This window comes from Rousettus aegyptiacus, unplaced genomic scaffold (genome assembly GCF_014176215.1).
Source record: "Rousettus aegyptiacus isolate mRouAeg1 unplaced genomic scaffold, mRouAeg1.p scaffold_m13_p_4, whole genome shotgun sequence".
Classification (NCBI taxonomy): domain Eukaryota; kingdom Metazoa; phylum Chordata; class Mammalia; order Chiroptera; family Pteropodidae; genus Rousettus; species Rousettus aegyptiacus.
In genome coordinates, this window is record NW_023416307.1 from 123471843 (window position 1) to 123497461 (window position 25619).

Genomic DNA, 25619 nt, shown 5'->3' on the forward strand with positions numbered 1-25619 from the left:
GAATTTGTCCTTTGTCTCCCCCTGTTGGCTCCGGTAGGGATTGCGTGCATACCCTGCACTCCAGGGATACATGGCTGAAACAAGGAAGAGTGGTGAGGCTTGGAGAAGTGCCCTACAAGGTAACCAGAGCTGGGGGTGGGGCGGCCTTTAGAGCTGTAGGGAGGCTGGAACAGCTGAGGGCAGAAGAGTGCGACTAAGGACTGCTGAGTGCATGCTCAGAATAGGAATCCAGGTCGAAACTTTTCTGGCTTGAGAAGGATTAGGGGAAGAGAGAAGCATTTAAATTATGCCTTTAAGGAGGAATTTGTAAGAGATGAATCTTCCAGAGTATACACGAAATCAAGGCTAAAGAGCAGCCCTTAGACTCCTGGTGTGTATTCAGAGGTCAAAGCCCTGCTTCATGTAGATACATTCACCAGTCATCAGTGCCCTTCCATTTGATAACTCACTTTGCATTTTACATGTATGTGACCTCTACTAACTCTCAACAACCACAGGAGTTAGCATTACGATGTCCATTTTACAGGTGAGAAAACAGAAAGGGCAAATGACTTGTCCAAGGCCTTACAGTTAGGGAAACAGCAGCACCCAGACAAGAATCTCAAGCCCTGTCTCTACTCCAGTGTTCTTTCTCTCCCAGTGTGCTGCTGCACTGGGTCAGGTCAGCTGCCCGCGAGAAACATGAATTCGGTGCAAATGCTTGTCACGGGACACATGACCTCATTCAACCAAGGAGGATAATGGCCAGTCACAGAGAGACACATTTGCCCTTCTTTGTCAGATCCTAGAAGGAGCCCTTTGGGTTGTGGACTCTGGGGAGCCAGGCAGGGGTTGGAAAGGCCTACAGAAGGGGCTTTAGGCATTGGGTGTGAGTCACTGCATAAAGCAGGCTTGAGTGCGTTATTGCTGCCTTGGACCTGAACCATCACTGTGGTTTCCTATAGACCTTCACCTTTCTTTTATGTTCCTTATCAAATAACCAGTCTCTTTATCCTGGAATGGCACCGTCTGAAATATAATGTGAGCCACAAACTTAAGTTTTTTAGTAGCTACATTAAAAACTCAGAGGTGGGATTTTAACATTCTTAAATATATTTGAATTATTATCATTTCACCATATAATATTTTGAAATGTTAACAAACTGTTTTATATCCGTTTTCTTATTAAGCCTTCGGAATCTAGTATTTCACTTTCAATACATCTCCGTCACGACCAGCCACATTTTAAATGTCTAGTAGCTATCGTTAACGCAGTTCTAGCATAACCCCAAATCTCAAGTCCTCCCCTTGTTCTGAAACCTCCTTTCTCAGCTGCAGCCTCTGCCTTATCTTCCTTGCTTAGACCATAGCTGCTTTCAGCCCCTCGGTTCATTTCTAACATTGCAGCCATGAGATCTTTCTGAAGCACAGAGTTGTGTGTGAGACCTCCTGAATAGCCCACTCACCCTGTCTGGAGTCCCATATCTTTCATGAGACTTGTGGTGCTCAGGTGCCCACCTCCTTTCTGGCCACACTTTCTCCTGCATGTCAGACAACTTCCACAGTTCCCAGATACTCGTGTTTTCATACTTCCGTGTCCCTTTCATCCCAAACACCTTTCTCTCCAGCCCTTTTCACTTGACCAGTCCCTCTTTACCCTTTCAGACTTGGCTCAGATGGGGCCTGTTCTGAACAGCTTGTCTTAACCTCTCCGTCCTCAGGGCTGGGTGAGGGGTCCTGCCTCTGGGCCCCATTTCACCCTGTACTCTTCACACTGAATTGTAGTCTCCATTCCCCCACAGGAGCCTGTGTTCCTTAAGAACAAAGCTGCCCTTCTTTGCTCCTAACGATAGGTGTCATGGTGTGGTCTGTAGTAGGTGCTCAGTGGATCTTTACTGAACAACACTGGATGAATGACTTCCTCAGAAAGAGAGTGTCAGCCCTAGGGGGGTGACAGAGGTGGGGTGCTTAAAGACCACGGCAGGAATGGCCACTAGAGCAGCAGTCAACAGTCCTTAGTTTGCAGGTCACATCCAGTCTGGGTCCAGTTTTGATCTCAGAATGGTTTTTACATTTTTTTATGGATTGTAAAAGGAGTGAAATAAGGAATATGCAGCAGAGGCTATACATGACCCTTTATAGAAAAAGTTTTCCAATCCCTGCACCAAGAGCCAATCCTTAACCTACACCTGTGCCGCTCCGCCTTTTAGAAGTTATACAAGAAGTTTCCTCCCTGCCAGTTCTTCAACCCTTTCACCCCTTTACTTCCCAGTGAAAATTTTGATGTTGGCCGTAAGATGTCTTTGGGAGAGCATGCTAGAGGGCCCAAATTGTCAGTTCCTCCCAGGGTACATGCTACACTCAGTTATCTGGGTTTAAATCCTGGCCCTGTCAGTCAGTTGACTATGGGATCTTAAGTAAGTGATAGCATCTCTGAGTCCCAGTTTCCTTTTTGGTGATGAAAGTACAGAACATAGTATAGTAATCCCCCTTTATCCGTGGTTTTGCGTTCTGTGGTTTCAGTTACCCGTGATCAGTCACGGTCTGAACATATCGAGTACACATAGGGCCTTGAGAACAGTGCCTGGGACAGTGAGCACTCTAGATATTAGCTGGTGGTAGTGGTATGAGTGGTCATAAAGAGAGCACACCCATCTCAGGCTTATTCGTTGTAGTTTGTTTTGTAACAGGTGCAAAGCCCTGAGCACAGTGCCTGCTGTATTGTAAGTGCTCAGGAAGTGGTAGCCTTATTGTAAACTGGCCGTTTCCTCTGGTGTAGATGGTGAAAGGCTATTCCAATAGGGCCCGGAGAGCCCGCCTCGCTGAGCCCCAGCTACAGGACCACAATGACTTGGGCCTGTTTGGCGAGTGGCAGACAGAGGATTATCAGCCGCCCGTGGCTGTGGATGGCAAGGTAAGGGCAGCACTCAGTGGAGTCAGGACCAGGCCACTTCATTCTGCAATTCGCTAAACCTGGCATGCCACCCCCTGCAGGTCCCCCGGAATGAATTTGGGAATGTGTACCTCTTCCTGCCCGGCATGATGCCTGTCGGTTGTGTCCAACTGCATCTGCCCAACCTGCACCGAGTGGCCCGTAAGCTGGACATCGACTGTGCCCAGGCCGTCACCGGCTTCGATTTCCATAAAGGCTACTCTCATCCCATGTGTGTGAGGGGCCTTTCATGGAGGCTGGAAGGAGGGGTGGGAAGGTCACAGTGAAAGATGTAGGAAGTTGATGGGCAGTTGGTGGGGGTTGAGGTCCAGTGGTTCTTACTTTCCAAGTTTTACTTTGACACTTCTACTCCTTTTCATCCAGAGGCAGCAAAACCAGTGAAACCAGCATCCTAATGTTGGATTAGAACACTGTTTTCTGTTGGTGGTCACAGATGATCTAGTGGGGTCAGCATCTTTCCTAGCTCCCATTCCAGCTCTTAGGCAGGGCCTGGGGAAGCAGCAGTGCCAGTGTCCACAGGCCTGCCTTCTGCATGGATGGTATCTGTTAGCAGTATCGTGGTCCAGTGTTGTGACCCAGGAAATCCTTCAAGGCCCCAAGTTTTTAGGAGCAGCGTACTGTCCTTCACAATGGGGAGGAAGAGGCCAGAGCAGGCAGCAGGCTTAAGGAAGACCACCCATATTGCATCCCCACAGAACTGAAGGGTACATAGTCTGCGAGGAATACAAAGATGTGCTCCTGGCCGCCTGGGAAAATGAGCAGGCACTCATTGAAAAGAAGGAGAAGGAGGTAAGCAGCTTGGCATGGGTGGGCCTAGTGAGGGGTTGAGGTAGGAAAGCAAGCACACAGGGAAGGCAGGTGCCCCACTTGCTCTAAAGCTCTTTCTGGCTTCCTGACTCTATGAAGGCACCCTAGGGAGCCAGCACTGGATAAAACAGGGTCCTGCCTAAACCTCAGAATCCACTATCACTGTCAGCTGTCAGTCTGGATCCTGCCCTGTTGCCAACACTTCCCTCCATTCAAAGGAATTGTCTGGGGTCCAGTTCTGGACAACCTCTTCCCCTAAAAATTTGACAGTCAGAAACAGTTCAAAAGAGGTTTGGGGTTTGGTGCCTTCCATGTGTATCACTTTTATCACTTTAAAAATCACTCCAATTTTAAAACTGAGACTTCGTATAATTGAGAAACTATTTTTAACCTAAAATATTATCTTATATCTTTACACACACACACACGCACACACACACACACACACACACAATTCCCAGGTTCCATCTTTTATGCTTTCCCATTTCATTTTTGCTGCAGAAAAGGGAGAAGCGGGCTTTAGGGAACTGGAAGCTGCTGGCCAAAGGACTGCTCATCAGAGAGAGGCTGAAGCTTCGCTATGGGGCCAAGGTCAGTGTGGGTCCTCGGTAAAGACAAGCCTGGTGTGGCGAATGGGGAGACTCAGAAATCACTGCCCTAGATTATTCCCAGACATCAAATCATAGATCAGTCAGCTTTAGGTTTCGATGTCTCAGACCAGTGTCTCCAAGGCCCCATTTCCTTACCTTATTGGGAAGCGTATCACTGGAGTCAGCCTCAACTACCTCTTGTGCCCTAGCCCTGCCCCAGCATCCTCTTTTCTGCTCCTGTGTGCATGAGTAAGTGCCTACTGTGGGTCTGCTCTGATGTAAACTCATACAGGGAGAGATGAGTTCCTGCCTTTCTGTGGTGTTCCCAGTGCCTATGACTATCCTTCAGGCCAGGAGTTGCTAATTTAGTACACTTCTCACAGCACCTACCACGTAGCAGACCAGCCTGTGAACACAGGTGTAAATTTGACATGCAGCCCCCAAGGGATTCCCATCTGGGTCAGACTGGCCCCTAGACAGTTATGTGGTACGATCAGTACTCGGTCAGAGACGGCGGAAACATGCCCAGGGAAAGGCTGTAACCATGACTCTCCAGCCCCACCTGCTGCCTATTTGCCTTTAAAAAAATATTCTTGTCATACTTTTCCCTCAAATCCCTTCAGCGACCCCTTCACCTGGCTTCATGTTCTGACTGGTTCCTTCCCACTCCTGTGCTTTCCACCCTGTGCATCCAGCTCCCCACCCCAGCTGGCCCAAGTTCAGGGAGTGCCACCTCAGAGCATTGGGCACTGAGAGTTAGTACTGTGCATTGAGGAAGTTAAAGATATATGCACTTCTGTTCAGAAATGAGTAATAAATGTGAAGCCCCAGTCACAGTGATCTCCTAGATTTTGTTGTACACTCCTTGAGGGTAGTTTCCTGCCTAGACATCTTGGCATTTCCTCAGCTCCTAAGTGACCAGTATTTGCTTGGATGAGCCCCCAGTCTCAGGAAGGCACAGGAAGATGGGGTTTAGCTCTCCCTCAGCCCCTTGAAGCACCTTTGTTCCCTCCTAGAGCTACACAGCGTCAGGCAGGCTATTGCTGGAAGCTTTACTGCCTTGGGATGGTGCTTCCTTATGTCTGTCTGGTCACTCACTGACCTGTGGTCTCTTTGCCCTCCACTTCCCCACCTCTCCAGAGTGAGGCAGTAGCTCCCCATACAGATGGAGGAGGTGGACTCTCTTCTGATGAAGAGGAAGGGACCAGCTCTCAAGCAGAAGCAGCCAGGATCCTGGCTGCCTCTTGGCCTCAAAACCGAGAGGCTGAAGAAGAGCAGAAGCCAAAGTGCCCTAAGAGGACCAGAAGAGAAAAAGCAAAAGCTTCCCACCTGTTCCCATTTGAGAGGCTGTGATGTGAGTGGCCACTTGTCATAGGCTCTGACTCGAGGGTCCTACATCTACTACAGGGGATGCTCAGGTCCTGGGGTGGTGGTGTCTCCATTGAGAAGACAAACAGAAGCAGCATGCACTGCAGACAAGGGCCAGGGGACAGAAAAGTCAGGTTGAGGTAATGCTGCAGGTCTGGCCTGGCCCCAGGCCTTGTCAGATTCACCCAGCATAGGGCTTTTGAAGCGTTTTGCTCCCTCACCCTATGCTTCGAGCTACAGAACACTTGCCCAGAGACCCTCCTGCCACCTAGAGTCGTTCTTCCCATCTTTGGAAACATCAGTTCTTTTATAGAAACTGCTGGGAAATTTTCAGACAATGATGCATTAGGAACACAGTTTTTTCTTTAGATAAGTTCTTCATCTGTCAGACACTCGTGCTTGTGCTTCTCTTGCAGACTTTGGACTTCTCTCTGCAGGCCACTCATTTCTCAGTCAGGTTTACTAATACTGCCCAATGCTGCCTCTGTAGTATAGGGAGTCCAGAACATCTCAGACTGGTATTGTTGGGATCCACTTTTCAAAATAACATTTTGTGGTGGCAGAAGATTCGAACAAAGCCAAAATCAGGAACAAAAAGGAAAAACACAGAATTAAAGAAATGTTGGTAAAAGTGGATCAGCGTTAACCTAGATTTTACTTATTACTGGATAAATTTGTAAAGCTCTATGCACTGTAGATATTCAGGAGAAATAACATTTATAACATTTTGAGAAAAAAATAAAGCATTTATCTAAAAAGACGCAGCTCTACATTTTTTTCTGATTTTATGTCAGCTAAGAAAATCTGAAGATGGTGATTTGTACACATAATGAGACTACATTGAAGATGAGATTTTGTTATGTAGGCTGGGAACCTACTACACACATGGAATTTTATTTATTTTTTTTCTGTGTTTAAGCAAGGAGATATTACTTAATCTTTGATGGGAGCCATTAAGAATTTGAATCAGTTTTATCCAAGAAAAACAAACAAAACACTTGAGGTGTGACTCATGCACAAGAGCCTGGCTGGAAAGCTCTTGTTGAGAAACAAGGGGTTGTCATGGAAACTGCAGAGCTTTACACTTCCTGCATCAGAGCCCTTTCTCTCCTTGAGGTAGACGACTTTTCTGTGAATTGAGTTAAGAGCATCACCCTGTCTCTGCAGAACTATCTTGTTTTTCAGGCAGATGTTAGCTCCTAGGAGACATTATGAAAATGAAATGAAACATTCAGTTTTGAGAAACATGAGTAGGTTTTAGAAAGCTATCACTCACCTGCTTCAAATCTTATTAACAATAAGCACTCAAATTGCTAGCTTCAGAAGGCATGATTAGCAGCAGTCCATTGCTTCAGAAAAGAAGGCAAAAGAATTTAAATTTACATCACGAGTGTTTGGTATTTCATGGGCTTTCTCCAAGTTAGTCCTCACGTCAATCTTGTGGGGTAGAATGGCAGTGTCCCCATTTTACAGATGAGGAAACAGGCTCAGAGAGCATTGGTTTTCTTTCCCAAGATCACACAGCCGATCAGTGGCAGACTTGGGACTGGAAGATGGGTCTTTGCCAACCTAAAGCCAATAATGCCTTTTGCACTGTATTGGGCTGTGGTTCCATCCCACGTCTGTCTTCTAGCACATTCTGAAGATGTGTGAAGTGTGAGTCATTCACTTTATACCCATCCAAAACAAAGTAAGCTTTGATATGTAAGGCTTCTAAGTGCTAGGAATATGATTTGCCCTTCAAAAAAATTTAAGCCTATTTTAACCACTAAAAGCACTCAGAACTGTGTTCTAAAATCCTTATAGTTCTTAACTAAATTCTATGGCTGAATTCTTTTAGAAACTTGAAAAGGAATACAAAAACAAAAAGTGACAAGGTCCTATAAAAGATTTAGAAATTTATTTTTATTTTCTATCAAAAATACAAAGATAATACAAATTTCATGATTTTCCAGAGGCTTCAAATATTTTTTAACATTATTTTGCTCTTAAAGAACACTTGACATTGGCAGTAATTTAAAATCTTAACTAGGAAAAATTACACAGACCAAATCCCAAGGTTTTGTATTTTTAGTCATCATCTACTTATACTGTGTTCCAAAAGCATTCTTTGAGGATTTAGATTCAGTGAAATTGCTCATAATGAGCAGCAATGAATACCATTTCAATCTTTAAACCCAGATAAATTGTCTCTGGGGCTGGCTGTCTTTAACATGAAGAATCTGTTTATAGCAGATACCACAGGACAACATAAGAGATTATTAGATCACTATTTTCTGAAGTTATGACCCCATACTCAACTACTAAGTACTTAAGTTGCTAAAGCAACCACTCCCAGCAAGGCAGAACAATTTCCACATAGTAAAAAGATAAAGGATATACAAAGAATCTTTTAGGACATCAAGGTTACAACATACTTTATCTTTCAGAGGATGTGAAAGTAATTGGGAAACCCAGAAATTATGTGAATTAAGCATGAGTAGATTTATTTAGGAAGAGCAAAGCTGTGGACATTTAACAGATAAATCACTCAGAAGCATCCCCTTGAGCCCTGGCTGCTGATATCAGAAGTATTCCCATGATGAAAGAGGCCAGGCAAGGCATTCAAATCTCCAGCAAACCTGAGGCCTCATATCTTGATTTTGAGGGGTCACTATGAAGCATAATAAAGGATAATAAAGCTTCCGGCCTTTTCCTTTAATGGTTGACTAAAAGCTCAAAACCATCTTCAAGTAAATAGGTAGTTTCTGGTGCTAAATGATGAAAGGAAATGCTTTTCTCCACCTGGTAGAGAAAACCCAGTCTCCTCCCAGGGGAAAAAAATCCTTTGCTAATACTTGTTTCAAAAGCATTATAAACCTTCCCAGTGACCCAGACACTGAGAATACTGACAGCGGTAACTTTTTTTAACCAGGTGAGTCACACCCCATTTAACAACTGTTCTGAACTTCAACTACCAGATTAAAGGGTGTCTTTAACAGTCTGAAAAGTTAATCATTCAGGTTTTTCTGTTTTGCCCTTTAAATCTTATTTCAAACAACTCCCTCTTAGAGTACGAGAGTACACACGAAGAAGTAACAAAAACTCAGGGCCTTTGGAGATCCTACACACTAAAAAGATTCTGCCAAACCATAAAGAGTATAAAGCTCAACAAATGTCCAATTTCCCTCCTCATGACATCTCCAGTGGTTTTTCTCTTTAAGAAGTACCAAATCAAGTTCTATCCACAAACTGGATTTGTGATGCCCCCGCTTTGCAGGGTATGGGCTTATTTAGTCTGTCTTGGTAATCCAGTACTGTTTGGAGACAGCTGATAAAGGTGGCCGGCCCTTTAGCATCACAGCACAGCTGATAGTCGTGGGAGAGCTCTGGCACTCATCTCCAAGGACAGGAGCAGTGAAAGCAATAAGTGTCACCTCCTCAACGTCTGCAGGCATCAGGTAAGTGAAGCATGCAAACTGGCTACATACACAGTCCCAAGAGAGGGAGAAGAAACAAGCAGGAGAATGGCTGTCACGCTGTCAGGAGTGCCTTCTGCCCACTAAAGTTCCTCACTGGTGAGAAAAGGGTGGAGACATTAACTGATAAACAACAAACCCGAAGTAAGTGTATACTCTGCCAAGTCTGGCCCCTTGAAGAGCAGAGCAGGTACAGAATCCAAAACCGATGCAGACTCATGCTCTGGCGTGGAGCGGGGTCAGAAGGGGAGGGAGGGGGTGACCTGGGTCCTGAGGCTCAAGTGGGTGTCGGTGGGTGCCACAACCTGTTTCACTCCAGCTTTTTGGTTGGCACCCGTGTCCGAGCAATGATGATGGGCACCAGGGCCAGGCAACTGATGAAGAGGGCCCACAGGGGCCGGTAGAAGAACCAACCGGCAGCCACAGTCAGCAGAGTCAGTGAGGTGGCCACGCAGAAGGCAAAGGCCTTCAGGCCAATGTTGACCAGGTCTCGGAAGACAGGAAACCAGTCCACTAGGGGAAGAAAAAGGCAGTTAGGCTTCGGAGATCAGTGTATTCTACATCTCATGAAGTCAGCAGATGGTTCCTGTCTCTAGACAAAGATGGGCCCTTGCTGCCAGGTGAGGAGTCGGGGAGTCCATAGTGGAAAGCAATAACCTAATGACCTCCTAGGCTGGGAGATCCAGAATAGGATCCCTCTCTCCCCAGCCACATGGCTGGCCAACCTTCTTGCCATGCTATTCAGTCGTGATATGAAGGGAGAAAGAAATGAATGAGAAAGGAATGAGCCACCCACTGGGCATCATTCTAGGGGAAAAGGCGTGTGCAAGTGCTTTGTAAACTTTAAGCTGTTGAAAAGGGTCTGAGGCCAATATAAAGACATTTGACTGTAATATTGGCAAATGCCCTATTTGCTGCATACTCACGAGACTGGGCGGAACCTTCTGCGGGTGCCTACTTGGGCCCCTCAGTTATTCCTGGTAATATTTGTCCATTCAGGCAGCAGGTTAATACTAATAATTATCTATGTGCCAAGCTCTGGGCAGGGACCGAGGGAAACAAATTAGCCCAAGGCAGCCCCTGCCTTAAGGATCTCATAGGCTACTGACATAGCCTACTGAGGAAGTCTAGGATCCAGCTAAATCCATCTGGAAATACCCTGTCCTTGGCCCATCTAGCCTCTCCAGGATGGCTTTCGGTAGCCTCCGTCCACTGGAGGAATCTTCACTCAGTTCCCAGGAGGCCCCAGTAGTGTGGTGCCATTGGGTTTGCAGAACAAACCTTGGTGCCCTGCCATGACTGCAGGACCCTGAAGGCTACCCCATGGCTCTTCTTGGTCTATTCCCATGTAGCGCCCCTACTTGGCCTTCACAGTAAGCAGAATTCATATTTTTGAAAGCTGAACATGTATTACATACTATGTGCACTATCTCATCAAACGCTTGGGCTCACCATATAAAGCTGGTACTACTTTCACCTCGTTTTACCCACATGTCACCAAGGCCCCCAGATGTAGAGAGAATGAGAGGCTCACAGGCAGGCAGAGATTCAAAGAAGGGCCTTCTGAGACAGACTCCAACCTCCTTATCTTGACTATAAGGCAACTGAGGCTCTGATAGGGTAAATGGACAATCTAGGTCACACAGCCATGATGGGCTTACTGTGGGAGAAAGATGGAGGATTCTGTTCAAATTCTGATCTCTCTCAAATGGCACCCAAGATGCAGCTGGCCTTTCTGACTACAATTAAGCTATCCACAGACAACTTGGATAAGTGTCCTTCTGTTCCCTGGGCCCTCAGTTTTCCCATCTGTAAAATGAAAGAGGAGGCCCACCCACCTCTGAGAGTCCAGGATATATACAGCCTGACCCCTCCCCAACTGAAAAGAGTAAGTAGGGGAGAGGTTTCTGTTAGGGCTCAGAGAAGGTTGGACAGAATCATCAGACTCAACAAGGACACACTGGGGTAAAGGCTCAGATAAGTCCTTTGAGAAGCTCCATTTTCCTGTTGCAACAGTCTAGACCCAGCCCTTACTCAATCAGCCTGGGCACTCAGTCTTGAACCAGGCTGGGTCCCTTGGGCTCACTGGTGCCAACCTCAGGCCATGAGAACAGCCCAGCAACCTCTCCCCTGCACTCCAGGCTTGCTGGCTGCCCCAAATCTAGCACAGGTTTTGGGATGGGGAATGAAGTGTAAATTTTTTAGTGTTTCCTATTTGCCATATATTTCATAAAACCACAAATTAAGTGTGAGGTAACTGAAGCTGAGACAGGAAAGGGGATGGCCCAAGTATCCAGAGCTGTGACTAACAGACTTCAGGTCTGACTTACTGCAAAGGCTGGCCAGCCTCCTCGCCATGGCTATTCAGTCATGATATAAAGGGAGAAAGGAATGAGTGAGTGAGCAAGCCAGGGGACAGAAGGATGGAGTAGAACCAGACCCTCAAACCATGGAGGCTACCCCAGCTTCCTGGGATCAGCATCCACTCTGCCTTCACCCCCTGAAAGCACCTTGTCCCTCATGTCTGTCTTCCTTTGCTTGTTCATCCCAATGCTAAGGGGTGGAGATACATAGATGGACCAAATGCCCAGCCTCTGCCCCAAGGAGTACCCCATTAGGCTGAAAAGGCTGGCAGATGATGGTATGAGAAATGCGAAGGAAGCAGAGGACGCTACAGGAAGATGGGCAAGATTTCCCCCACCCACTTCTCCTCACCTACCCAAGGTATACAGGATCCGTGTCATGAGGTTAAGACCCATAAACATGGCCATCCAGCCGGCGGCCCGCAGGCCCCATGTCTTCATGGAGTTGCTCTTTTGTTCTCTATGAAACACCTCCTGCAGGACAAGGTGAAGATTGGGGTGTCATGTCTGATGCCTAAGAGAGTCGCTAGCCTGCCCAGTTGGCAAAGTAGGTGGTTGAGGGGGCCATGCCAACACAGGGCCAATTCTGAAGAGACCAGAAGATAAGGGCACATATCCCACCCAGGTCTAAGTGCCTCCCAACCTGGCGTAGCAGAGCCAAGTCATACAGGCAGATCTTTGTGGAAGGTATGGGCCCTCCTCAGATCAGAGCCTACCTCCTTCAAAAGTTCTTAGCCCACTGTCTCATCTGGAATAAATCGGACCTTCCCTCATACTGCAGCAGTACATTTCTGGGGTCCTTTTTCAACATCCATGATATTGGGGATGTTTGAGTGGGCCTGCCAGGCACTATGGGAAATGTTTCATGTGTGACATCCAACTTAATCTTGGATGCTGCTCACAGCATCTGGGACACTGCTCTTGTGGTTTCCCTCCTACTTCTCAGGCTGCTCCTTCTCAGTCTCTGGAGCCATTCCTTCCTTCTTGCTGTCTTCTAAATGCTGAAATTCTCTAGCAGCGCAGTCTACACTCTCCCTAAGAAATCCATCTATATGTCAGTGCCCATCACTTAAAGCTGCAGCCCTGGCATTTTCCTGGTGCTCACCCCTATGGCTCCCACTGCCTATGGCGACATCTCCACTTTATGTCTTGGCACACTTGACACTGACTGTGGAGCTTCCACCCCGACCCGTTCCTCTCTGTCATCCCCATCTCAGAAAATGGTACCGTCCACCTCTCATCTAGGTCATCAGCAAGTCCTGTCAATGCTACGTCCACATTTTCCTGAATCTCTCACCACCATCAGCCCCTCTCACCAGGACCACTGCAGTAGCCTCCTTCCCACTGGCCTCCCTGCTCCTGCCACTCCTACCACCTTCTCCATGCAGCAACCTGCCAAGGCCCTGCTACCTGTGCCCCAGCTCCACTGCTGCCTGTTAAAGACAAAGTTAAGTGTCTTCGTGCACAGGACCTTTGCGCATACAGTTGCTCTGCCTACATGTTTGCCCACAGTTGTGCCTGGCCAGCTCCTACAGTATTCTTCTGGTCTTGGCTTAAATGCCATTTCTTCAGAGAGCCTCCCCATCATTATCTATAGTAATAACAATGTGACTGCGAACCTTTATTGCTTACTATTTATCAGTGTACTAAGTGCTTTATAAATATCCTACTTAATTCTCAAAATAATTTGATGAGGTAGGCACACTTATCTCCATTTTACAGATAAGGAAACTGAGGCTCTGAGAGAGTAAGTAACACACCCAGGGTCTTACTATAAGCTTGAGGGCAGGGATCATGTTTTTTTTTTTGTCCCTTGCTATGTCCCTGGTGCTCAATAAAAACACGTTGAATGAATAATCTTTACAACAACCAATGATGTACAGATAATAGTAATACATCTTTTTTTTTTTTTAATTTTCATTTTACAGAGGGACAGCAGATTCAGAAAGGATAAACAACTGGCTCAACATCCCATTGCCAGCAGAAGGCAGAGCAGGGCTTGAGCCGGGACCATCTCCAGTGTCCATGGTTGTCCATACTGCACCCTCCTGCCCTTGGGACTAGAATCTGGATATGTTGACTCACATGATCCAGGGTTCTCAGGGCGCCAGACTGCCTCCTTGGCTCAGGGCCTCCTCACTGCTTGGAAGCGACCCCAGAGCCTGCGCTGGAGGCACAGGGTGATCAGGAAGCACCTGCTCATCTACATTGTCATAGCCTTCCCTCCAGGGGAGTTAGCTAAGCCATGAACGCCACAACTTCTCTGGGAGGGGAAGGGGCACGGGGGTGGGCAAAAGGCTCTAGGCCTCCACCTGCAGGAGACTGGAAGCCTGCGGCAGGGCTGGAGCTCTGAGAGAGAGGGAGAAGCCTGGACAGGGCCTCCTAATTTTAGAAACTCCCCAGGGGGCCCTGAGAGCTTTGGGAGGAAAGGGTGACTCATGGCCTGCCAGGCTGGGAGGTGGCAGCCCTACCCTGAGGTTGGTAACAGGCTCCTGTGCTGCAGCCTGACCACACCCTTGTCCTGGCCAAACAAAGTAGAAAGCATGGCCCATGCACACCCCCAGGGCTGGGGGCTAAAGTGAGAGGGAGGACAGCTGAGGTGCCTAAGAATAGGGTCAAAAAGGTCCCAGCTAAGCCCTGACACCTGCCCACTGCCTTCACCCTTTCAAGCCCTTCAGGATGAAGAGCCCAACAATCCTGTTCAAGGCAAGAGCAGAATGTCCCCTGAATGTTACACTGTGTTCATCGACAATCCAAAAACTTCATTTTTCTGTTAAAGGATTTCCTGCCTAGAGAAGACAGGTTAACTTTTAAGGCACACAATCAATCAGTACACTTGTGTACCCCTTCTCCTTGGGACCTAGGTAAGGCATGACCTTCCCTCTTCATTCTATAAATGGGGACAGGATTGCCCACCCTCACCCACCTGGTCTTGGGACTCTGCAGCTCAAATCCTTTCACTGACCCCTAATGCTGTTCCTCACAAGGGGCCTCTGCCCTATCAGCAGCCTTGTCTCCCCTGCTCCCGTCTCTCCAGGCAGTGGCCACACAGGCACTCCTGATCTCCTCAACAAGATGAACTCTGACCTGGCTAGACTACTGACTGACCCCTAACTCTTCTAGCACTGATCCCTTCTCTTCACGTGAGATTCAGCAAAAATGTCGTTCAGAGAGGCCTTCCTTTACCATCGTCAAAGCAGATTTCCTATTATCATGTCCGTTTATCTCAAAGACCTGCCTCCCCTTGGTAACACTCAGCATAAGGTGTCCTTACTCGTTTTTCTGATGAGTCTCTCTTCCCCAGAAGAAGCCTGTAAGGGAGCCTTTTGCCCACAATTCTATCCTTAAGGCCTAGCATGGTCAGTCACATGTGGAGATGTTTATTCTTATTTCTTTTTCTTGCTTCATTGTACTGGCTATGACCTCTAGTAGAAGCTTATTAAATAACCACCAGAGGAAAGAGAGAGGGAGGGAGACACCAATCCCTCCATCACAGAGGTAGGCGGCAGCAACTTACCTCTGGTGAGAAGTCCCCATGGTGCAGAAGCAGCAAGGTGTCCCCAGACTTGGTGGAATATGGGACTAACTGGTCACCCCGCTGACGGGCAATCACAGTGACCTGTGAATTTAGTGTTAGAGTGAGGGAGTGACCAGCCCATCTGGTCCCAGTATCCCTCTATATGGTGCCAGCTACAAAAGTGAGTGAGGAGTCCCATGCCATCCCTGAGCCTCTATCCATATAGTAACCTGGGGTACAGCAGCTCCTGGAACTTCAGCTGAGCTGCTTTATTTGAAGTTCTAGGAAGGACCCTGGGCTATGGCTGCAGTGGGACCGCATGTGACAGGATCAGAAATTTTGCTCTGTAAAATTTTGCTCTGTAAATAATTACGGAGCGAAAATTGGGGGCTAAGGGAGGAGGGACTGCTTATGATTGGAAGAACTCTCATTAGGTATAATTATGTGATCCCCCTACAGTTCTTAACCTGGGGGCTATGGATGTCCATGGATTACTTCAGGGACACAGATCTCTGAAAGAGCTCAAAGGCATGCCTGACTGTGGAGCACATGAACACAGTTCCTAGGGGGAAGATCTAAAACGACATTGTCTACTGTGTCCATGCCCAGGAAAGTTAGGAAGCCCTGCCTTAGTCCACCCTGGGGAAGCTGGATTACCACATGAGCTGGGCCCAGGTCAGGGTCATCGCTGCTCAGCCCTGCATATGAAAAGAAAACACGCAGGTCTCCAACCTGGGGAATAGAAGAGAAGTGAGGTGAGTGAGGCCAGAAGTAGCCAGCCTGGGCCTGGGTCCATAATGCTGTTGAACCCTGGCACCCACTTTCTTTTCCCACCTCCACACACTTGCTCAGGTGGTCCTGTCACCTAGAATGCCCCTCCCCTCCAATTTCATTTGGCCAAGTGCAACTGTGGATTCAAATGAACTTCAGCCAGAATTTGACTGTTGCATGTTGCCCAGGGGATGGTATTCTAAGGCGGGGGTCCCCAACTCCCAGGCCGTGATCCAGTACTGGTCCATGACCTGTTAGGAACTGGGTTGCACAGTAGAAGGTGAGCAGCAGGTGAGAGAGCCAAAGCTTCATCTATATTTGCAGCCTTTCCCCAGCGCTAACACCACTGCCTCAGCTCCACCTCAGATCATCAGGCATTAGATTCTTTCTCATAGGAGCACTAGTCCCTGGTGCCAAAAAGGTTGAGGACCACTGCTCTAAGGGTATTTGAACTGCCCAAGCCCCTCTGTGCACCTCTGGATACTTGGGGTTTTCACTGTGGTAAAAATAGTCTCCCCGGCGAATGATGTCCACTTGTGGGTCCTCCAGCTTGGACAGGCTCAGCGGCTTAAAGTTATCGACTTTGTCAATGAGGCCTGAGAGAAGCAGGGGGGTTAGATACAATGGTGTACAAATTGAAACACCGCTGCTCTGCAAATCCCTCCATCTGGTATCCCTTCCACCACGCCCTTACATAGTCCAGCCAAGCTGCCTGCTCCTGGCTCATCCCACTCAGGGCCTTTGCATGCATGGCCTCCCACTGGGAGGACCCTTCTCCAGCTCCATAGCTGCTTCTTTGCCAGCCCCATTTCAGTCTCTATCTCCTCCAGGAAGACTTCCCTGTCCCCTCTCTCCATTAAGTCAGAGTGACCACAGCTCTGGGAATGGCCTTAGTCCTGTACCCCTTCAAGTTATCCGTGTCCAAGCCTGGCTCCCCTGCTGCATAGTGAGCACTTGGGGCCAGAGCCAGCTGGCACAGCAGGCACTAGCTAGGGGCAGAGCAGATGGCAGATAGGCTAAGCCCTGGATCACTGGCCTCTCTTCCCTCATCTTGAGTATTTGGGCCCTCAGTGTCTTCTCTCCCATCTTCCTGGGTCAGGTGAGGGACAGAGCCCTCAGAGTTGCTGTGGCTGGTGATGCTGTCTTGTCCTTTGAAAGCCTCTCTTTGGAGACACTTCAAGGGACCTGTGATAAACCGACCCTCCCTGGCACAGGGCTGGATACCAGTTGGGGCTCAGTGGCAGAGCCCTCAGGGGCAGCCTTGTCTCTACTACTGGCTCAAAGGCTGCTTGAGGAAGGGCTCTCAGTTCAGGTCAGAGTGGGCACCAGCACTGCAGTGGTGCCTGGCAGTCATTCTCTGGAACAATCCAGGTTTCAAAGGAACCTGGCCAGGGTAGGGGTGCTCTACATGACCACCCACCTCCTGAGGACTTGCCTTCCCTCTGACCCTCAGCCCAAAACATGATGCTGCCCAGAGCAGCAGGACCCCTTTAACCAACCGAGGACTGTGCACCAGAGGGACCAGCTCCTGGGAGGTGGCCAAATGGAAGCAGACTCTCTGGGTTGGTGATGGATCACCTGAAGGGGCCAGACACTTACCTGCTGAGAGGAAAAACCTGCCAATTTGAACGAAAGGGGCTGTTGCTGTGAATGACTCCACTGCCATTGCACTGTGGGAGAGAGAGGGCACTGTCAGTGAAGCGAGGCGCCAGGTGAGAGCGGTCTGGGTTCCTTTGGGTTGTGCTCAGCAGGTCCCCACATAGAGGAAGAGGGGGGCTCCTGCATGTCCAGACCAGCCCAGGCACTGCAAAAGTCTTATCTTTACCACCAGCTCCAACGCCTGGATGCTCCTACCCCGTACCCTGGATGGAACACCCTCACTGTCTCCTGGCCCCGAGAGCTTCATACCCTCCTGCCTGGACCCCTATAAGCCTGTCTCACCCCACCCCCCAGAAGTCAGATGGACTTTCCATGGACTTCACACCCTCATTGACCCTTCCCAGTGCCGGCAGCATCTAAGCCCCACTGTACACATTCAAGGCCCTTCCTGGCACAGCCCTGCCCATGGCTGTATGCAGCTCACTCCAGCAATGCTCCAGCATTAGGCCAACTTCACCTCCTCTATGACCCTGACCTAACCTACCTCTGTCGAAGTCCTATGAAGGCCCAGATCAAATACTGCTGCCTCCTGAAACCCCTTCCTGACTGTCCTCCTATCCTCCTGGCTAATGGTTAACAAATGCACTCCTGGTACTATATGTGCAAACCCTATTAGGCATTCAATCTAGGCCTTATATTCATGATTTGTTTCAGGGGTCAGAGATGTTGGGTTGCCTCTGTGACCTGGTGCCCAGCACAGGAGCTGTCCCACCCAGCATACAGACTTGTTCCAGGCAGGGGGTGGTCATCACAGCTGCCCCCCAACCCCCATCCCCACAAGTAACTCCAAAGAAAAGCTTTCTGGGAAAAAGGCAGCATTGCTAACTACAGAGTGGCCCACCAGGTCCAATACTTTCATCAACTCAATTCTATTACTCAGCTGAGGAGGTAGAGGCCAGGGACCTGCCAGTGGCAGCCAAGACTACATTCAGGCCTAGGGGCCCAGCTCTCACCTGGGGTTTTTGTGACCAATCTCTCGGTCAAAGTTTCTGCTGTTGACAATTTCTGACCTCCATTCAGTGTCTGTTGTGGGAAGAGGGAACAACTCAGCAACCATGGTAAGAGTGGCTACATGTCTGAGGTCCTCTGGCCCCGCATCCTCTTATCCAAGCCTGTGACCACTCCAGGGCCAAAGGGGCAGCTTCTGGTACCCTATTGGCTAAGCAAGCAGGGCTCCAAGGACCAGCACCCAGAGATTCCGACACCTAGTTCTGTACCCTTCCCCCTGCAGGGATATGCCCAGCATCTGCCCACAGGCCAGGGCAGGGCTGAGAGGGTAGGAGGCCGATACTCACTGTAGGAGTATCTCCTCTCAGTTTTCACCTGCCCATCCTCGGTGTATTCCCTGCAAGGAAAGCACAGGCAGCCCCAGAGTCAGCCCATCATTCCTGAGGCATTCCCATCTCTAAGCATCCCTACCTGGAAATAAATCGGAGCTACCAGGTCAAACTGCCCAAATGGAGCAGGCCTTGTCAGCATTGGCCCCAAGACAGGGTACTCACTCCCTGGCATACAGCCAGCTCCAGCCTTTGAAGGCCCTGACTGAAGAGAAGTGCTTTCTCACCCCAAGCTGAAATCTGCCTTGTTCATGCCAACATTTACAGCCTCTGGGCTCAGAGATGTGGCTGCATACTGCGCTCCAAGACAACCCATAGAGGCCCCTGCAGCTGCCCTTCTCCAGGCTGAGCTGCCTTGGCTTCCCCAGCCACATCCCTACACCTCAGCTCATAATCCATGTTGCTCATGTGGGGATGACCCCACCCCCAGACTTGCCAATGAGGTCCTCCACTGGGAGTTCTGTTAGAAGTGATAAGATATAAGCCAGGAGGCTTCCTCTGCCTTCTCAGTGGACAGAAGATAGCACCAATACATGCAGAAGCAGTTTGCGGCCTGGATCCAGTTATGCCTTAAGCTTGGGCATCCATGGAACATCTTTGGAACGCCTGTGGAGCTAATCAAACCCCCTTTCTCCTTTGACCCATGCTGCATTGGATTTCTACCACCTTCAAACAAAAGACCATTGGCTAAAAACTTTGGGATAATTTGACATTTCTTTGATAGGAAGATTTTACACTTTAAATTTCAGAAGTGTCAAAATGAAGGACACCTGCATTTTATCTTAACATCTGCACCTTCTTATCACCAACTGAGTTCCACTCCTTGGTACCTCACCTGGACTCCTCAGTCTCTACCCACTGGTACATCTCCACATGCCGCCGCAGCTTCACAGCTGGAAGGTGGACCCCATAGTTTGGATCAGATAAGAGCTTCAAAAAGAATCAAACAAACCAAAATGTCAGCCCAGAATGTCCACTCAGGGGAAGCTGGAATGAAAGAGAAACAGGTACAGAGGACAGTGACATGTCCCATGCATTCAAAATCTTCAACCAGACAATACTAAGTGATGTGCCCCAAGCCTCCAGTGAATCGGCAACCATCGCCACACCTACCTTGGATGTCCGCAGTGCCCCAATGATGTGCACAAGCCTCCCCTCGTTTTCCGGAGCCACGCTATGGATGCTGTCGGGGGACACCACAAGTGAGAGCCCCTCGGCCAGGGAGGTTGCCGTCTTCAATGCACGGCCCTGTGAGCAGCAGCAGAGTGAGGATTTCAAAAACTCAGTGTGGCCTGATATGGTTGTGCCTATTGCACTGTCTTGGGGTAGGATGGGCCTCAGTGAGCATTGAAACTGATCCCTCCATGTTACAGTTGGAAAACTAAGGTCTAACAAGTGGCAGAGTGGGAACTCAGAATTCCTGTTTTCCCAGGTGGACCTCTTCTCAGCCCCCCACTGCCCTCATATTGCAACAAGCTAGTGCTTTCATTTGCCCTATACTCCCTCCCCCATTTTCCTCTGTCTTCTCCTCTCTTCCCCTACTTTCAGTCCATGTATTTACAGGCCCATCTGGACTGCTGTCCATATCATGTGATCCAGCCTAGCCAATCAGAATATGCATCCACTGGCCACACGACTGGTTCAGAGAGGACTGAGACCCAAGCCAGAATACAGAGATCTCTCTGTAACTTCTGCTAAACTTATTTAGAAAGAGATGGTTCCTCTGTTCTCTGGGGTTGCTAAGCAGATTGGTGTGACCCTGGAGTTTCTTTGCCACCACAAAGAAAGAGCTTGCCAAAGAAAAATCCAAAATAGAGAAAAACAGGCAAAAGATAGAGAAATGGAGATTCTTGGTGACCCAGCATGAACGCCCAAATCCAACCATGCCTGAAGCTGGTTTCATTCCCAAGATTTCAGGCATGTTAACCTTTCCACTCCCCTTCCCACCTATGTCAGTTGTGAGGTGGGTCACAAGAGAAAAATTCTGATTAATTCAGCATCCCTTCCCTTTATCTTTATAAAATGTAGGCCTTTGTTACCAAACCCACAGACTTTTCTCCCTGATGCTACAGGGACCCTCACCCTGCACAGAGGAACCCCAAACATTTTACCTCATTGGTAAAAATTAAGTAGAAGGAGAGCAAGAAGGTCATGAGCCCAATAGACATCCCACCCGAGGTCTCACTCAGCCGCTCCAGGAAGCCCGGCTGGCGGTCAGTTGTAGTTTTTACATGTTCTCTTCTGTTACTCGTACTGGAATACTGAAAAAAAAAAAAAATTTTTTTTTAATCAGAATGAAAATTAGTTTTTAAAAATAAATTGAATTTTGCTATTTATTTATACTCAGTTTTTACTGTTTTCGTTACAAACATAAAAATGCACAGCTATTAAGTATAGTTTGATGGGTTTTAACAAATGTATACCCCATGTGACCAACATCCAGATCACGATACAGAACATGTCTATCACCTCAGAAAGTTTCTTTGTGCCTCTTTCCTGCCAATACTCCCCTTTCTCCACCTCCTAGAGTTAATGACTATTTGAATTTGTATCATTACAAATTAGTTTTGCCTCTTATAGAACTTGATACAAATGAATTCATAATACAGCATGTTCTTTTCAGTCCAGATTCCTTAACTCAGAATAATGCTTTTGAGGTTCACCCACATTGTACTGTGTATCAGTAATTTATTCCTTTTTATGGCTGAGTAGTGTTCCATTTATGAATATATCACATTTGTTGATTCATTCACCAGTGGACAGATATCTTGGTTATTTCCAGTTCTTAGCTATTATGACTAATGCTTCTATGAACATTCATGTACGAGTCTTTATGCAGACACATGCTTTTATTTCCCTTGAGTACTGGATATGTACCTTGGAGGAGAATTGATGGATCTCAGGGAAGATGTATGTTTTTTAAGAAATTGCTTAACTGTTTTACAGAGAGGTTATTAGAGGTATACTATTAATTAAATTCAACAAATAGTGGCTCAGTTTACCAAGGGCTGTGCTGGGCCTTACAGGAGTAAGGGGAAGGGGAGATAGGCTTTATGGCCATTGAGTCACAGCCACAAACAGTGCTAGGTCATGCCGAGTGTCTGGTGAGAGGAAAGGATCCAGTGCTAAAAGAAGGACCCTTTCCAGCTGGGAGATCGAGGCAGATCCCCTGGAGGAGACGTTTGAGTAAGACTTCAGAGCCAGACCCTGGAGTAAGGGCAAACCCAGCAGGGGAAAGTATGTGAGCAATAGTGAGAAAGTAGGAAATGGTTCTGGGGAACAGCTGCCTATTTGCCTAGCTGGGTTGTGGAGGGGGCAACTAGGCACATCCGGACAAGTTCATGGTAGGCCTCAAATTCCACAGTCAGTGGATTAGGCTTTGGCCCGCCAGTAACAGAAGCATGGTTTAGAGTGTGTCCACTGCTGACTGAGAGTGTTGTTATCAGGGGCAGGACTCTGGAGACGAAAGGACTGAGTTTGAATCCAGACTCTGACACATATCGGCTATGGGACCTTGAGCAGGTGATATAACCCCTTTATGCCTTCTATTCCTCGTGAGTAAAATGGGGATAATAATCCAATATATAAAGTTGTGGTGGGGACCAAAGGACCTAATTATTCAATGGCTCAGTGCCTAAGGCACAGTAAGCAATGTACAGGTGCTACCTGGTGGTAATGTTACTAGATTTTTCTGTAACTGATACCAAGGCTTGTGTCAAGGGGGTCAGCTGACAAAAGTCACAGAGATGTAAAGAGATTCTGAGATATAAAAAGGGTAAGCCAGGCCCCATCCTGGAACTGGGAAGTAAGAGGAGAAATTCAAATCAGTCTCCATTTATATTCTGTGATTATTCTCAAATGCCACCATCCCAGACCTGCAAGAGACCAGAAGTCCATTGTGTTCAGAAATGGTCTTAACATTTTGGAAATGCCATTTGGAAATATCAGTGGAGCAATTCACTGTAGGCAGTTAGGTGACCATGAACCATCATAATGATGACAATGGCAAACACACCAGTCTATCACAGGCCAGTGATAGGCAAGCCCAAGGAGGGGTGCTATCACTACCCCATTTCATGGATGAGAAAACCAAGGCTCAGCAGTTAAGTCATCAGCCCAGATCACTCAGCCTCTAAGAGGTGGAGTGAGGATTCAGATAGGGGCTAACTTCATTCTTCACTTCTTGGGTTGTAAGGAAACCAGAACATTGGGAGCCAGTGGCAGATAGTGATGGGAAAATGAGCCGGTCCTGCTATTACTGGTGTGGCCCCAAACTTGGGGGCTAGAAGGCATGGCTTCCTCCTGGGTCTCCCTCAACATACATCTAAGAGCCAACATCAAGATCAGGGGCTCAAAGATGACCTTGCAGGAAAAAAGGAAAGGCAGAGGAAGGTGCCCCTCAAGCTAAGGAAGGTGTAAGGTGGGTAGTGACATGATACACCCAGCCTAAATTCTGAAACAAATTCCCTACAAACAGAATAATGGTGATTTCCTGGGCCCACTCCTCACCCGCTACACCTCCCCTAGCCTGAGGGGCACCCTCCTGAGCCTTTCTTCCTTCCCTTCAAAGCTATCTTTGACCTCTTAATCTTAATGTTGGCTCCCTTTTGTGTGTTGAATACCTATAGGTATTTCAGTGACACGAACCCTCCCAGTTCCAGCACTCTGGACTCAAGAAGCAATAAGGGGTGGGAACGGAGGTTAACACAAAAGGCCCTGAAAATTACTTGCTCTGTGGGTAAGCTGCTCTACTTCTCTGATCCTGTTTACTCACTTATAAAATGGAGATGGTAAACAGTACCTCTGTCACAAGACAGTTGTTGTTACATTAAGAATTCTGTCACCTCCCTGCTCCACCCTACCATCTTCCACATGGGACATGGCGGCTCCCATAAACGCACAACAGGCAAAGACTTGGCAGCAGAGGATACCCAAATTCATCTACATTCCTTGGCAAAAGTCAGGTCCTAACATACCAAGATGGTCTCTGCCCACAAGGACTATTCGTGCTAGACTATAAAGTTAGATTTTTTTTTCATGTATTATGAAAAAAATACGCACCAAGCAATGTGCAAAACACAACCTCCCTTAGACTTCCCAGTAACCCAACTCACAAGAGATTAAGGCCACACACCTACTGAGAGGGTGAAACTGGATTTGCCCCTAGTCTGCCTAACTCCAAAGCCTGCAGTTTTCGGCACCTTCCCATGATGTAACCTCACAAGCTGGCCGTGAGACCTGGCCAAAGTGCCTTTCCCTGCTGGGAAATTCCTCATCTGTAAAATGTGATGGTGGTATGGGAGCAGACCAGAGGCCACCTCTAAGGACAGGCAGGTCTCCTGACTGCCGTTTCCCCTGGCAGACCCTGGCTCTTATGGACCACCTCTGAGGTTTTTCTAGGTGCATTATTCAAGGCTTCTAGGCCTCCAAGACAACACTAACCTAGGCCAGAGTGTGCTTGGGCTGTGGATGACACAAACCGTGCCTCTCAGGGGTGTGGGAGGCAGAGAGGACGCTTGGGGACAGAGGAGAGGCCTGGAAAGAGGGTGTAACAGGCTAGGGGAGAGTGGGTAGGGCACTCCACCAAAGCAGGAGGGAGGGAGAGAGGAAGGGAGTATCTGAGGCTGGCAGTGCTCCCGAGCTGGCTCTAAATGCACTTTCACAGAGGGGAGTGGTGAGTCACCATCTTCTCCCACATCCAGCACCCTGGTGAAAAAGGCTGCTCGGTTTGTTGAACGAATGTTGGACTTAAATAGAAAAGTTCCCGAGAAAGCCTGCCTGCAAGGAGAAAAGGCCAGCAGTCTTTCGAAGGGAAACATTTTCAGTCAGGGCTTCTCTAACCAAATCCACGCTAGGAGGAGGAGCCCAGCAGTAGGGAAATGCTCCGTTTCACAGTCATCCTAAGTCCTCCGCTCCCAACCTTGCCTGTGTCCCTTTGCAGCATCACAGCCTCCATTCCATAAACCCGCGTTGAGCAGGGAGCTCACTGCCCACCGGAAAAGCCCTGTATGTCCGTTGCTGGACAGCTCCACCGGGCGGTATCGGCTTCACTACCCTTCCCGCCGCCTGGCCCCCTCTCTGAGGTTTCTTCTAGCTCTCAAAGTCCGCGGACTTGAGAATCTCAAGGGCCCAAGAGGGAACTGGAAATGAAAGAGGGGGCTGGGGAGAGGTGCCGCGCACTTGTAGATCCCAATGCCGGGAGCAACACCTCCTGGGTCTCCCCACAATTTCGAGGATGAGGTGGACCAAAGGCGCCTGGACAGGCTAAGAGAAATTAACAGATGAGCTGCCGGAAGGCACAGAGAAGGCATGTGGAGGGCGATAGGGGGCCCGCCACAAGAGCTGGGGTCAGACAAGCAAAATGGACCTAGGCGGCCCCTTGGGGAAGAGAAGGACCCGGGACATGGGGAAGTCTGGGTGTGGCCCGACAGAACAGGAGATACTCACATTCGCGGCCATGGTGGGACCCGGCTTGCCGCCTTGTCTCGCTCTGTTCTGTACGAAAGGGGTTTACAGAGTGCGGAGTCTAGTAGCCTCTTGACTGCCCAAGAACTGAGAAAATTCCCGTGAAGCCCACAACCAGAGGGGACGTACTACAATGTCACCGCCCCTTCGTCCCGGGCTTTTCAGCTCATGCGTGCCGCAAGGTGTTCTGGGAAATATAGTCCGAGGTCTAGTGCTTTCTCCTCAAAGTCGCAAAATGCATTGTCTGTCACTGATGCGCCTGCGCGCTACAAGACTTCTGGGACCTGCTGCCTGCCGCCTGGAGAATTGCCGGGCAGCGCGCGGCCTGCTGGGAAATGTAGTTCCCTGCTGA

At 48.5% G+C, this 25619-nt stretch overlaps 2 protein-coding genes across 2 annotated transcripts in view; one reads left to right on the top strand and one right to left on the bottom strand.

Annotated features, from left to right (window-relative positions):
* Positions 1-6457, top strand: part of XPC (XPC complex subunit, DNA damage recognition and repair factor) — a 29684-nt gene extending 23227 nt beyond the window's left edge. Inside the window, exons 11-16 of the mRNA XM_016141863.2 lie at positions 38-119; positions 2759-2893; positions 2974-3143; positions 3628-3721; positions 4241-4330; positions 5470-6457. Coding sequence (XP_015997349.2) covers positions 38-119; positions 2759-2893; positions 2974-3143; positions 3628-3721; positions 4241-4330; positions 5470-5682 — 784 coding nt within the window. The 3' untranslated portion in view covers positions 5683-6457. The remainder of the gene's footprint in view (positions 1-37; positions 120-2758; positions 2894-2973; positions 3144-3627; positions 3722-4240; positions 4331-5469) is intronic.
* Positions 6458-7578: 1121 nt separating this feature from the next.
* Positions 7579-25460, bottom strand: TMEM43 (transmembrane protein 43). The gene is made up of 12 exons (XM_016141864.2): positions 25250-25460; positions 20914-21063; positions 19916-20050; positions 19638-19732; positions 18761-18810; positions 18419-18488; positions 17406-17476; positions 16281-16402; positions 15693-15767; positions 15036-15137; positions 11875-11992; positions 7579-9668 (listed from the first exon to the last, which is right to left on the bottom strand). The coding sequence occupies exons 1-12, from the start codon at positions 25259-25261 to the stop codon at positions 9466-9468; spliced, it is 1203 nt and encodes a 400-aa protein (XP_015997350.1). The 5' UTR covers positions 25262-25460; the 3' UTR covers positions 7579-9465.
* Between the last annotated feature and the right edge of the window lie 159 nt (positions 25461-25619).